This window comes from Rousettus aegyptiacus, unplaced genomic scaffold (genome assembly GCF_014176215.1).
Source record: "Rousettus aegyptiacus isolate mRouAeg1 unplaced genomic scaffold, mRouAeg1.p scaffold_m13_p_14, whole genome shotgun sequence".
Taxonomy (NCBI): Eukaryota; Metazoa; Chordata; class Mammalia; order Chiroptera; family Pteropodidae; genus Rousettus; species Rousettus aegyptiacus.
In genome coordinates, this window is record NW_023416289.1 from 21,807,803 (window position 1) to 21,822,166 (window position 14,364).

The window sequence follows — 14,364 nt, forward strand, 5'->3', positions numbered from 1 at the left end:
AGGGACTCTCTTCCACTTTCCGACATGCAATAATATTTAAGCTAAGTGATAAAGTGGACCTCTCCAGGTATTAAAACATGGAACACCAGCCTAGCCTCTCAGGGAATCTGCATCAGCCGAGCAGGGGCTCGTCTTTCCTGTTCCTCGCTGTGAGTCAGCCACCCCCAGTGCCTGCTTTATGGTGGGCAGCCAGTACTTTGTTAAATGAAGCACCAGTTAAGTTCAAGGGTCTACATGTTCAGAGCTCCTGTGTCACTGTCTCGACAAATAGGGGTAGGGTGAGTCTGGCATGTCCCTTTTTAAAAGCCATGTTTTATGATTTTGACGCAGGCAGCTGAGAAAGCTTAATCTAACCAGGAGTGTTTTGAGGTCAGAGACCACATTGTGTTCTGTTGCTGAGGACCTACCATGTGCCATGCCATCTACTCAGTCCTGGGAATAGAACAGAGCCCAACCTCCTATGGGCACGTCCCTATTCAAGGCGCCACATGAGTACTGAGATGAGGCAGGTACCTGCTCTTGAAGAGCCCACAGATGGAGACGGGAATTTGTTCCCATCAAACCATTAGTCTCAAGTGGAGGCAATTTTGCCCCTAGGAAAAATTTGGCAATGTCTGGAAGCATTTCTGTTCGTCACACTATGTAATTGGCATCTAGTGAGTAAAGGCCAGAGATGCTGCTAACCATCCTGTAACACACAGGACAGGCCCCTACAACCAAGAATTATGTGACCCAAATTCCTAAGTTGAGAAACTATTCAGGACAGAATGGAGTAAGTGTCGTAACCAGGGAAGAAGCAAGGTGCATATGAAAGCACAGAGGAAATCACGGGTCACTGCGTCTACAATGCAAGCGCCCAGAGCCCCATAGCCTGCTTTCCTCTCTCCTGCTCCTTCCCACTCTCGAACACCTGGCAACAGTGCCCTCAGCCCTAGAGTCACACAGAGCATGGTGTGAAGCCTGGCTTCCACGTGTTTCACTGTTTAACCTTGAGCAAGCCATCTCACCGCGCAAACCTCAGTTTCATCCCAGCTCTCCTCCACGAGCCACAAGGACTCGAAAAGAAAAGGGAGAATATTTTTATGTACTTTTGACTGACAGTCTGACAAACTCCCACTTACCTCACAGGGTTGGTGCAGCGCAATGAGATCATGCATATGAAGTATTTCGCCCTGTGACAGCACCTGCTAAGTATTCGTCATGTGTCAGCTGCTGTGATGATAATGAACAATATCCCCTACCACCCCTCCTTCATCCTTTCAATTGACCTGATTTTTAGGTTCAGCTTTTTCCTTGAGACTCTCAGCTTCTCCTAATACAACTTAAGTGTGGTGGTGACTCTCATATGACTACAGTCCTAGGCCCTCTCATACCCTTCCCTTTAAGTAGAAGGATCCACAAGAAATTCCCCTTCAGTCAAACTGGTAGATAACTAGCTTTCTATAGGAGTGCCGTGCAGGCAAACACCTCCATACAAACACAAACGCTCTTTTATTTCTGCTCCTTGCTTTAGTCCATTCCACAGGTTCCAGATTTTTCGTCCCAAACATATCTCTAATTCTGCACCCTAGGCACCCTGGCTCATGGCTAAATTATAGCAATGTCTTGATGACATCGTCAACATACCTCAATTCCCTTAGGCACTAATAATGCCTCAGACACCTGCAAACAAGCCCTTTGTCCCCAAGCCTCTGACTTCTAAACTGCACTTCCCTAAATGTCAGCCAGTCTGGCTGTCATCCTTTTGAGAAGACAGCTACCCATCTGAGGACTTTCAAGACTTTGAAGGGTCTTTGGGCTCCTTATGGCTCTAACTCTTTTCCACAAACCCTCATGTTTGGCAATTCCAGGGGAAACCTTTAGGGAGCATGGAAAAGTAGAATTCTTAATCTGTGAATAAATAAAACCAGTCGTATCTGGAAGCAAGGTAGTTACGCCATGAATAAGGAACTAGAATACTCCAAGCAGAAGAAATATAGAGTATCTGTTCCCAGGTGAAGGATTTTTATAAATGATTGGAAGCAAGAACCAGTCGGAATTATATTTGGTAAGCTCTGCCATATTGTGCGGAATTTCGGGAGCAGCAGGAGCTCAGGTATTTTTTCCTCCCTGTCTAGCACACTCAAGATGCTTAAGCAACTCAGGAGGACTTTCAAAGAGTAACTCATCATCACCACCCTCAGGGCCCTGTGGTCATCAGTGACTCATTGTCTGAGTAGAGTACTATTTCCTTAGATTATTTATTTGTCCTTCTATTTGGCTGACCGACAAGCTTCTACATGACCTTCAAGTCTTAGATTAAAAGTTACTTCCTCTCCATAGTTTTCCCTGGTTTCCATCCTTCTCCCATCCAAATTACTTCTTTTGTACCCCATCACAATTCAAATGTCTCTCTTAAAGATTATACAACAGATATTTCTGTGCAAAAAACAGAAATCACATTATGCACCTTTTATCCTCCTCCTGAGGCCTCAACTCACATATTGGAATAAACATTCGTTGAATGTCCACTTAATTCTATTTAACCATCCAAATACAACACTGAGGAACATTCAAATATTGGAGATGATTCACGTTTTTTCTTTTTTCATCTTTTGTTTTAGTTCAAAATGCAGTAGGATAAAAATACATAGTTTGGCTTGATTATGGATTGCAGATTTCTGCAGAACATTCTGGCTTTTGGTTCAATGTTTAATTCATTTGAACCCCTCATGACCATGATATATATAGATTTGATCAAGAGACTCTGTGTCATCCAAGTACTCAGGGGAAAAGGACCAGTTAGTTACTCCATCCAGATTCTCCTGTTTTGCTTTTTGCCTTCTCTTCTTCCTCATTCTCAGACTGTTCCTTACCTCTTCTGGACCAGTGTTTCTACTAATAGCCCCTTAAAGAATCCTCTTGGAGCATCCCCATTGGCTGTCCTGTGGCCAAGTAGGTACTTATGATAGCTACTTAACGTTTCTCTTCCTTTAAAAACAATAGACATCCTTTTACAGGCCAGGACTAAGGTTTAGCAATAAAGGTGACAAGGGTGTAATATTTAAGGAGGTGCTCACTCTCACGTGCTGACCCAGCACTTGCCCAACTTTGAACTTTGCACCCTGGCCACCTCTCTTGCCTCATCTTACTCCACGCCCTGCATTATTGCAAAGCCCCCATATGTAACTGGTCCAAAAAGAACTTGAGTGTTTACATCTTTTCTTTGCCTCCCCAGTGGGTAAGTCCGTGGCCCCTGCCATTTTACTTTTTCGATTACTCTCTTCCATCTAGGTCAAAGCCTCGGGGGCTCACTCACTGTAGACTCCTGAAGCTACCGACAGAACACAGAAATTCCAGATTCCAGGTCTACTTGCAATGAATGTGTGACTTTTCCACACCCAATTTGGATTTTACACAGTCCAAAAGATGGCCATTGCTAATATCAGTAATCTTCCACAGATGACTTTGGTGGATGTGCTTCTTAATTATAGTATTACTCATTTCTTATTTTCAAATCTTTTAATTTATCATGTAATAGGCACAGCGATGCATGGAATCATCCATCTTTATTTTATTCCTATTTTAGGTGGCTAGGCTCATTACTATTCATAGAACAAGCCAAATGCTTTGATTATTAAGTGGTGTCATTTGTACCCTAATGACTTGGTGCCTTGCACGCCAATTCAAAAGGAAATTGAATATTATGAAACATTAAATGAGACCCCAAACAAAGGGTAAGCCCTGTTAACTCTCATTACCCAAATGTGAAGGAACCGACCCTTCGGTTAGAAGGTGACTGGAGGATATTCTAGATTTGTATGCTCCGTTGTGGGCAACTTCATCTTTGGAAGCTCTTTGGAATATAGAATAAAGGTCCCAGCAAACTTTCCCAGCATCTTGCTCCATATTCACATTTGCTTTTTGTCCTCCCGCCAACTGGCCTCTTTTCAGTCTCTCCTTTTGTATTCTGTTCCTTGGGATGGTCCTCTCTCTCTTCTTGCTTTAGTTGCATCCTACTCAAACTTTAAATCCCAGCTTAATGATCAGTTCTTTAGAGAAGCCCTCCCTAATTCCCAACCAGGTCAAATTCCCATCCACGTTCTCATAACATCATCTTAGAATTATCAGGGGGCAACCTTACATTTATATGAGACATTCTTGATTGATTAAGTCTGTCTCTCCTATAGGACCATAAACTTCATGAGGGCAGGGGATGTTATAGGTCTTTGCTAACCGTTGTTTTCCGGGGCTTCTAGAAACTACACCTCTTCCAGGTCCATTGCAGACAGAAATAAGAATGATCATTAACTACTGCTCCTCCTCAAACATGGTCTGAGCCAATTATATTTTCCCTGTGGGTCATGCTTGAATGCCATCTTGACTGCCAATGGATTTTGTTGAAGCCTGACCCATGGTACAGGACCAACACTGAGGTGTTTCGATCCATTGGGCTAAATAAATGAATTAGGAACACATTTTTAATATAGTAAAATTCTTCTTATTAGGATTAACCTATTTAATCAGTGAGACTGTGATTCCCATTACTCTACACACAGCTCCTGGAACAGGACTGTGGCACTGTTGAACGAGTGACTTACTGAATGAATGAATGGAATAGCTGTTATCACTTAACATATTAAGACGGTGAGGGACAAAGAGATGAAGAGACTTGCTGGGATGACGTCACCGAGTCGAAGCGGAGTCCAGGACTCGGTGATAGCCTTACTGCCTCCTGCCATTGTCCACCTGAGATGGTGTTCGGGTCGCCTCCCAGGGACAAGAAGTGCCAGAAAAGTTGCGGGTGGCCTCTGTACTCGGAATCTTGGCATCTTGAGATGTTTAAATGACACGATAAATTTCCTTCTGCTGTCTGGAAGGAAACCAAGTCCAGTAAAGAGGGCCTGCACATGCGCTGAATCTGGAGCTCTGGAAAATACAGCTACTGAGCCCAGAGCTGGCCAGTCATGCAGTTGGCAGTGGTGTGTCAGGCAAGGCGTGGGGGACCATGACCCTGACTTTGTACAGGCTCTACTGGGCCACCCAGGCAGCACTGAGCAGGCCGCCAAGAGATAGCTCTGGGACGTGGGATAGACGGGATCGAAACCTCTGGATATCGCTCAGCCACATGGCATCTCGTTCTCTCCGCATATCCACTTGCTCGCTCATTCATTCTGCAGTCTCTTATATGCCAGACACTCCTTCGCACCAGGATCCCCAAGGTGGGTGCCACTGTCCTGCCCATCTAGCTCTGCACTCTCCAAAATGGTAGACATGAGCCACACGCAACCACGAGGCTCCTGAAGTGCGGCCACTTTGAATTGAGTCATGCTGTTAGTGTAAAATACACCCAAGATTCCAAATACTCGGTACAAAAAGGAATATAAAATATCTCATTAATACTTTATCGTATTGAGCATATATCGAAATGGTATTTTTGATAGATTTGTTTAAGAAATATATTATTAAAATTACTTTCACCAGTTTTTTTAAACTTTTTTTTGTTTTTTTTAACATTTTTTAATGTGACAAATTAGAGAAAATTTTAGTTACATCCGTGGCAGGGCACTGGTTCAGAGACTGCAACGTAGAGAGCTGGAGGGTAGGAGTAACATTACCAGCTGGCCCCAGGTGCTAAGGGGAGCCCAAAGGAGACTTGGCCCAGACTGCCAGGGACGGGAGAGAGGGGAGCAGAGCAGCTCCCTAGAAGAGTTCGCACCGAACCTGACAGCCACGAGACAATCTGACTTAGCCCCAGGACCAGGGCACTCCAGGAAGGAGCCCAGTCTCTACAGAGGTGCAGTGTCGAAAGACTCAGTGAACTTCAGACATGTCTCCAGTGGCAGGAGAGAGAGGCGGGGGAGCGGAAGGGGAAGCAATGAAACCAGGAAGGGCAAGAGACATCGGCTCCTAACAATTGAGTCCAATGCTGTTCAGCAGAATTATAATGCGAGCCACATGAGAAGGTTTCAATTTTAGAGTAGCCACATTCAGAAAAGTAAAACATAGGTAAAATTAACTTTAGCAGTAAGTTTTCAACACGTACTCAGTGCCAACAGTTCTTAATGACATAGTTTGCTTTCTCTTTTCTGATTACCAAGTCTTTGAAATCGGGTAGATATTTCACAGCTCGTGCTAGCTGCATTTCAACTGCTCAGCGCCATGTGTGGCTAGTGGCTACTGCAGCAGACAAAGCAGGTCTGCTAGGCTTTTGCGTGGGAGGAGGTTTTAAGCAGACGTGTGTGCCTTAGAAAAATCTCCCCGGTAGCCCTGAGAGAGACGAGCAGGCTTCCTGAGGCAGTCGCCACCATCTTCTGAGTGCTGTCACCTACTGGAGCACCTCAGTTTGTGAACTGGTAACTTGGGAACAAATTTTTTTTTTTTTTTTGCAAACTTGGTCCCATGCTGGTGTTATTTGAGGGCAGTTCCGGGGTACAGACCGGAGAGCCTTGTCCTAGAGTTTGTCCAGAGTCCTGAAAAGCAGAGGCTGCTCTCTGTTCTCAGTTCTCATGTCATTCTAACCGCCGTTCAGAGGATGACCTGGGGACAGACTCCTCAGATTTTCACCTTTGGGGTTCTCGTCTGTGAAACTGTAATGCCAAAACTCCCCTCAAAGGCTTGGTGTGCGGTTAAAATGAAGGAACATATGTAAAATGCCTCACACTGTGCCTGATAAAGAATTGATTAAAAAATGGTAGTTTCTTTCCTTCTAAGTGATCGTCAAAAGGATTCCTTCACGTCTCTAAGAGCAGCTCTGAGGTTATAAAGTCAAACAGCAGGACTTGAGGGCAGACTGCCTCAGTCATCTCTTGGAAAGACTCCTAACCCTTTCTCCATCCCACACCAAGTACTTCAAGGAGCAGGTTCATTTCAGAAAGAAATGTCTTAAGAATATGCAGATTAGAGCCAGCCCTGCAGGGGACATTTTTTCTAGCATCACAATAAGTTTTAACTGGTAAGGAAATAGCTTTTCTGTTTCCCTGGGCTCTATCTTATTAGAGAAAGAGCTTAAAATTCGTTCCTAATCTCCAAGGAGTTTCCAGGTGTTTAATGACTTTCCAAGGTAATAAAAGCTGAATTCTGGGAAACCATTAAGTGAGTTGTCACCTACCACCTTCCTCTGACTTTGAGAATCAAAGGAAGCAACACGATCTGGGTGGAATCGGGAAAAACATTGGTTTTGAAGTCTGACAACCTGAGTTTAAACCACAATTCTATTGTTGATAGCCATAGAATCTTTCAATAAATTGTTCATACCTTTGATCATCAAGGTACTTATCTGTAAAATGGGTGTAACATATATGTTGCAAGGTAAGAATTATGTATGCAAGGTAAGAATATATTAATTTATTACTACATAACAATCTACTCTCAAAACTTATTGCCTTAAAACAATATTTAGGACCTTACAGTCTGTGGGCAAGGAACCTGGACAAGGCTTAGCTGGGTTCTTTGGTTCAGGATGTCACCCAAGGCTACTATAATTGAGGTGTCAGGCAGGGCTGTGGTCTCATGTCAAGGTGTAACTAGGGAAGGATCTGCTTGATTGGTTTCTGGCAAGATCTAGTTCCTCAAGTCCTTTATGACAGAGGGTGTTGGCTCCTCACTGGCTTTTGGCCAGGGTCCTCCCTCAGTTCCTTGCCATGTGGGCCTCTCCATAGGGCAGCTTAGAACATGACAGCTTGTGTCATCAGAGCGAGAAGGCAAGAAGAGTCAGAGAAAGAGAGTGACTGCGAGACAGAAGTCATCATCTTTTATAACCTAGTCTCAGAAGTGACATCTCATCACTTTTGCTGTGTTCTGCTGGTTAGAAGCAAGTCACTAGGTCTAGCCCATGTCTATAGGGAGAGAGTTGCACATGGGCGTGATTGCCAAGGAGCGAGGATAGTTGGGAGCCTTTTTAGAAGCTGTCTGCCATGATATTTCAAGATTTCCAGTATAGTATCCATAAATGTTCTGACTAAATATGAAAGCCCTTTGAAAAGCAACATTTACCACAAAAATAGAAGAAATCTACGGGATTTCTTCAGGGTCAGGAAATTTAGCAATCATATGACACCACCAGTCTATAAAAGAGGTTGATTCTAACCAATGCTAGGTTATCTAATGACTTCATTTAAAGATATATTTAATTTATATGAAATGTGGATTCGATAACATGTTATCAAATAATGTTTGCACACTGCAGTTAAAATGGACTCATTTCCCCTACAATGACGTTTTATCATATATCTGAATCCCTTTCTAGTAATTTTAGGATGTTCTGTTTTTAGGGGGACATGCATCTTGACTTCCTCTTCTAAAGACAGTATAAAGGCATGCGATCCTGCTTTACGTTCTTTAAAATTAGCACTTTAACAGCTACATAACATTTCCATTCAGTAGGTAAATGTAAAAACCATGGTTTCCGTAACTGCTCCCTTATCCTGCGACATGTATGTCGCTTTGGTGTTTTGGCATTAAAAGCAATACTGTAATTGAGTTTCCTTTGTGCGGCAAGTTTTTTTCCCCCATAATTTGAATTATGTCTTTAGGATAAAGTCTCAGAAGAGCAATTAGAATACACACATTTTAATGGTTCTGTCAAGTTTTTATCCAAATGAGAAAACGGCTTTGGTTTTCATATAAGCAAACACTGCTTCATCAGCTCCAGACTAAGCTCCTCAAAGGCAGACACCCTAGCTTAGTTTTTAGTTGTTTTTATTTTTTTAAACTGTAGCATTTAGCCTACAAGTAACATCTAATGAGTATTGTGGACCGAATGAACAAAAATATTTAAAAATCTGAGACTTTAGGAAAAATATTTAGTCTAGGTCTACCGACGCTCCTTTTTTAATCAAGAGATTTTTCATTTCCATTTAGAAATCACTAAGAGATGTGGAGGACATAGGATGCCAAGCCCTGGCCTCTCTTTTGTCCTTTCCTCATTTCATTTAATCCTCACAGCGCCCCCTACTGTTCTTTCCCCACACAGCAGCAGACTGAAATGCTCAAAGCATGTATCTATCAGATTATGTCACGCCCTTGCTTTTATAAAAGGGTTCCAGGAGACATCTGTTGGCCCCTATCATTTGGGGGTGGGAGGAAGGAAGTCCTCTTTTCTGGGAAAATATTTCCTTAGGTGGAGACAACATTTCCACCCAATACCAGGAATGATGGTAATTTTCTTAAATGTAGTTCAGCCTGGGTAATGAGTCATTTTAGCCAAATTAGGAGTCGGAATGATATAGCATTCAGGTAAGCAGGGCACAAATAACCCTCAGAAATTATTTTATTGGTCAACATTTACTCTGGCTGATGCACCTTGTCGTTCTGCAGCAAGTAACTCTTTGAACTCCACAATACTCCTCCCCGTGACACCACCCTTTTTTAAAAGAAATTTTATTTTACTTATTTCTGGAGCTATCATCCTCCTTTTTTAGACCCAGGAGAGCAAGTTGCTTGTACAGATCAGAGTGTATAACACAACCAGAATTTTTTTGCACTCAATGTCCAAAACCATCTCAGGTTTAGCCACTAAACTTAAACCACAGCTCCCCCTAGTGGGAATCTGGTGTTTTGGCTTTCCCAGGCCTTTCTTGGGCCCACGTCTCACCTAACCTGGGCTCCTATTTTGATCCCTGTCTCTCAGGTCAAGGAGGCCATGCAGCGGATTCACGACCGAGGAAATATTGGCAAATTAATTCTGGATGTAGAGAAGACCCCAACTCCACTGGTGAGTCAAAAAGCAGAGGAATCTGGTCAATTCAACACAAGAGGGTCTCATTGGGTGAAGGCACAGGTGGGGCAGAGGGAAATGCAGGCAGCTCGTGGGGTGGCCGAGGAGGCCAGAGGTAAACAAACGGTTGTGTAAATGAGGGAGTAGTGATAAACTGGGATACATGTGGAGAAAGAAAGGAAAATGCTTCAGTGAGAGCATTTCAAGAGCAATCTGAGAGCAGCCAGAAAAGGACAGAAACAGCCTCTCTCTATTCTAAGTCCTCTCTCTTGGCTGCTACAAGTAGGAGGGATTCCTAGTAAAATCTAATAAATTCACATTCATACACTCAACAGATTCATGTTCACTGCTTCCAAGATGCCTCCTGATGATTCCACTGATTTCGTTTTCTTTTATCAGGATAAAACCCTCATGCCCAGAGATCTCACCAGGAGTGAAGCATGTCAAACTGACACCACAAATGCTCTTGCAAGGGCCACTTGAGGGGGGCCATGTAATGTGGCGGTCAACACATAGACCGTCACCAGACTGCATGGGTCAAAGCCCAGCTCTGAGCCCCTGCGTGTGACCTGGGCTATTACTTTGCCACTCCAGCTTCGGTCCCCCTTTCTGAAAATTGGAGATTGACAAATTTTCACAAGTCAATTTAGAATGATATGCACAAAATATTTCTCATACACACTAAGTTCCAAAAAGAGGTTTAACAAAGAAAATACTTAGGAAGTTTTTTTGTTTTCTCATATGTTTAGTCTTAGAACTGCATCAGTCTTTTACAAAAGAGGAAGAACTACAATTTCTTACATGTCTTAGTCTGAAGTGTGTATTTTTAAAAATGTTTACTTGGTTTTTATAACCATAATGTAGTTCAGGTGTACGTAATGGCCATTTCACTCAGTGAAGAACAGTTTAATGAGAGGGCATTTTACAATGTGCAATTGATGGATAATGATATGGAGATAGTTTATTAAATGCTTACTAAGTTCCAGGATTGTGCCAGCAAATGTTTGAAGGCAAATGAGGGGACCAGGTTAAGGAGAAAAAAAATGGCCGAGATCTTGGGTCTTCTGTGCACCTATGTTATGTTCTTTAAACACGTGACCAAGTCTGTTTCAGTTTCATCAGTATAAGGCAGACATGTCTAGAGACATCCTGGATGGTATTCTAGCCAAATAGCTGGCACTGGCTTCCCACCTGTCTCCATCACAAATGAAGTCCTGCTGGCCCCACAGGCTGGTAGGAAGGCCTGTTTGACCATGGGGGTGGGGGGAGGGAGCCTTTCTCATCAGAGCAGGAGCTGAAGAGTTCATGGAGACAGCTCAAAGCCTGCCTTGGCAGGCCATTGTCCTTGTTCCTGAATCTCAGGCGCACTTTTACCCTGAGACCTGAAGAAACAAAAAAGGTGATGGAGAAGGGCCAACTCAGATCTGTGGTATTTGGAGCTTCTCTTTGATGGGTGGAGGCTACAGCCAACCTGAAGGGAAGGCTAGGCTCAAAGGACTCAACCCCCAAATTCCAAGTACTTGCACTCAAATCCTTATCTCAGTGTCTGCTTCTTAAGGGGGCCTAACATAAGACAGCTACCTTCCTGGGGAAGAAAGCAACCCTAGCTCTTGACCCTTAAAGAAGTCCTTCTAAGTGGTATCATCGGATGCTCAGAGAAGTTGGGGATAAGGTTGCAATGCCTTCTCACAAGTCCTTCGTTGAATTACAGATGGCCAATGACAGCACAGAGACCAGTGAGGCAGGAGAAGAGGAGGAGGACCACGAGGGAGACAGCGAGAACAAGGAGAGGATGCCCTTTATCCAGTAACCCAGAACCCAGGCAGAAGAATGAAGGAAGGTCATTGGCAGAAGAGGAGCCAGCTGAGGAAGTTCTTCTGTGCCCCAGTGAACAATGCTGTAGTCCAGTGCGTGTCGTGTTTGTCTGCAGTCAGCTGAGCTAAAAAGCTGTTGATCACTGTTGTTTTTTGAGATTAAGTGCCAATCCCATTCCATGCAGTATTATGTCCCTCCCCCGTCTGTGTATTACACTCTCCCCTCTCCCCTGTTTCAAAACCATCTATATTTGGGTCCTTGACAGTTCTAGAACAGCCTTGAAAATTAATACAAACCCACAGGCCCAGTGCCTAAGAGATCAGACATGGCAAAGACAGGTTTGGATTGAAAGGTGTTATCACAGAGCACTATCCAGATCCTAGAATTCTTCAGGCCAATGATACTTTTTGCTGCCAGCCACGCATGTTCTGATAACACTTGCCAATCTGGCTGGTAGAAAGAGGGTAGGCCAGGAGATGTTTTTATGAGCCCATAAATTTAGTATCTCTCCAAACTGTAACTTTCCCTCTCCCCCTTTAAGAAGCAACTTCCTTACATTCATCCAGTTGTTTCACAGTCAAAAGGTTGAACTACTACTCTCCTCTCACCCTCTGATGTTTGATCTCTTCACTGGTTAATTTCCATAAACACAGGGAGATGGATGTGAATGTTTCAGGGTAGAAGATGGGTCAACAGCATGAGTTTGAGGACCAGCCACAGAGATTTCTCCTCTGAAACAGTATATCACAAGCAAAATGCTCTCCCCGTCACAACCTACTTGGGATATGTATTTTATTTTCATGTTAAAAAAACTCATCCCATGTGAGACTGTCTCAGAACTCATTCCTGAGACTTGCCTGTGTTTGCACACTGGCTATTGGCATTCCCAATTTTGCTATATTCATTTCCTAGTAGTGAGCAGCCACCTTTATTATGGATCCCCCAAGGAAGACCTCCCTGATAGACCATATTTGGAAAAAAAAAAAAATCAGTGAGTATCTTTTCACTTGCCAAAGCATGTTCCAACACGTAACAAATTCTAGCCACACCAAGGTTGATGTTCAGTATCAGATGCCAAATGTGCAGTTCCTCTCCTCCGAAATGTAAAATTATGGTGCAGACTGTGCAGATGGGGAACTGGGGACCCAACTACTTGGTTGCACACCCTTGTCTGATTTTCCTACTCCTAAACTTCTAAGAAAGCTCACCCCCAACCCCACCCCACATGGCGTGGCTTGAGGCAAGGAGTTCCCCTGCAGGAAGAGAAAGAGGCTCGATGTCTCCATGAGGAGGGCCTCCTTTCCTCCTCCCAGTCCTTTTGCCCAAAGGGTTGACTCCAAACCAAGCTGGAGACACAAGAAACCCACGCAATCAGCACCCCAGCTCACTTTCCATTCTGGAAGACATTGGAAGGTTCCCACATTGCCCAGTCTCTCCACCAGTGAGCCTCAGGGAAGACCCAACTCTTCCCCCCAAATGATGGCAGTGAATGCATTTCATCAATTACCTATTTTATTTCCAAAGTCCTTTTGTAACGAATGTCACCTCATTAGTCATGTTCTTTTTTTCCCTATCCTAAGCTTGTGATGATGACTTATTTATGCCAAATATTTATCTGAAAGGGGTTTCTCCTCATTGTGAATGTTATGTGTACAATAATGAAGGTGAGCAAGGGTGCTGCCATGTGAGGCGCAGAGGGATGAGAGGGTCTCAGAGAAGACACCAACATCTTCTCTTCCTACTTTAGGACCCACCAGTATTCTAGGTCTGGGCCACTTAGAGAGACAATGTAGAGGTTTTATTCCACCAACTCCTTTGCCGAATGAAGAATTATTGGTCATGTTTCTCCCATAACCAAGCTGACAATGATGTCCTAAGAACCACTCCTCAAGTGATACTACTGGTGAGCTGAACAGAAATGGCACGTTCTAGGGCTAGAGGAGCAAAGAGCCACTGGCCACATCAGGGCTCTCTCTCCTCTGCCAGGTGAGTGGGAATTCTGCATTGAGAATCCAGATGGCCTTCACTATGTCCAGAGGAGACACAAAAAGTCACTCCTCCCCAAATCTGTTTTTTTTTTCAACAAGTGAGGTTAATACAGTAATCACAAATAATGCCAGTTAATTGTGGAAAACAATTTTCATTTTCTCAGAATACAGAATGAGAAGAAAAAACTAGAATTTGACCAATAAAATCAATTTATGCCATGAAAAAGAGAAAAAACATCAAAATTAACCAATTAATGCCCTCTCATCATAAGTATCTCCTTTCCCATCACACAACTGTTTTTTTGGAAGGAAGTGTAAAGAACGTCCCAGTTTGCCTTAAAGGAACTGTGAAGGCTTCTCTGTAATTTAAGCTTGATTGGAGTGAACTGAAACATTGTCTAATGTATCTGTGGCTTTAGAGCTTTTGTTATATTGTGCCTACAAAGCAAATTATGTTTACATAAAATGTATAAATAAAGTATTCAGCATAGCATAACCTTGCCTGGCATCAGTTACTCCACATAAATAGTTGTTAGAAAAGCAGCCCCCCTACTGAAATGTAAGGGTGACTAAAAAAGAAAATTTTTTTTAAAAAACATGTGATAGAAGACTCTTTAGATGAGAAACTGAATACTACATGGAAAAACAGGGTTTGAGATTAGACAAGTCCTTAAGAAGACATTCATGTTCCCTCAAGCAAGAAAATAAAACCACTAAATAAAAGAACTACCAAATACATTATATATTAATAATGGTAACAAAAACAAGAATTATAATGACATTTATAAGGTATCTGCCATTTGCTGTTAAAAAAGCTATGTATGTATTAATTTGCTTACCTTCCAAACAGCCCTGAAAGGTAGT

General features: G+C 43.0%; 1 protein-coding gene across 1 annotated transcript in view; it reads left to right on the forward strand.

Annotated features, from left to right (window-relative positions):
- The window catches only part of VAT1L (vesicle amine transport 1 like), a 136,291-nt gene extending 122,305 nt beyond the window's left edge, over window positions 1-13,986 (forward strand). The window contains exons 8-9 of the mRNA XM_016136928.2: window positions 9,611-9,694; window positions 11,409-13,986. Of these exons, the coding sequence (XP_015992414.1) occupies window positions 9,611-9,694; window positions 11,409-11,507 (183 nt within the window). The 3' untranslated portion in view covers window positions 11,508-13,986. The remainder of the gene's footprint in view (window positions 1-9,610; window positions 9,695-11,408) is intronic.
- The last annotated feature ends 378 nt before the right edge of the window (window positions 13,987-14,364 follow it).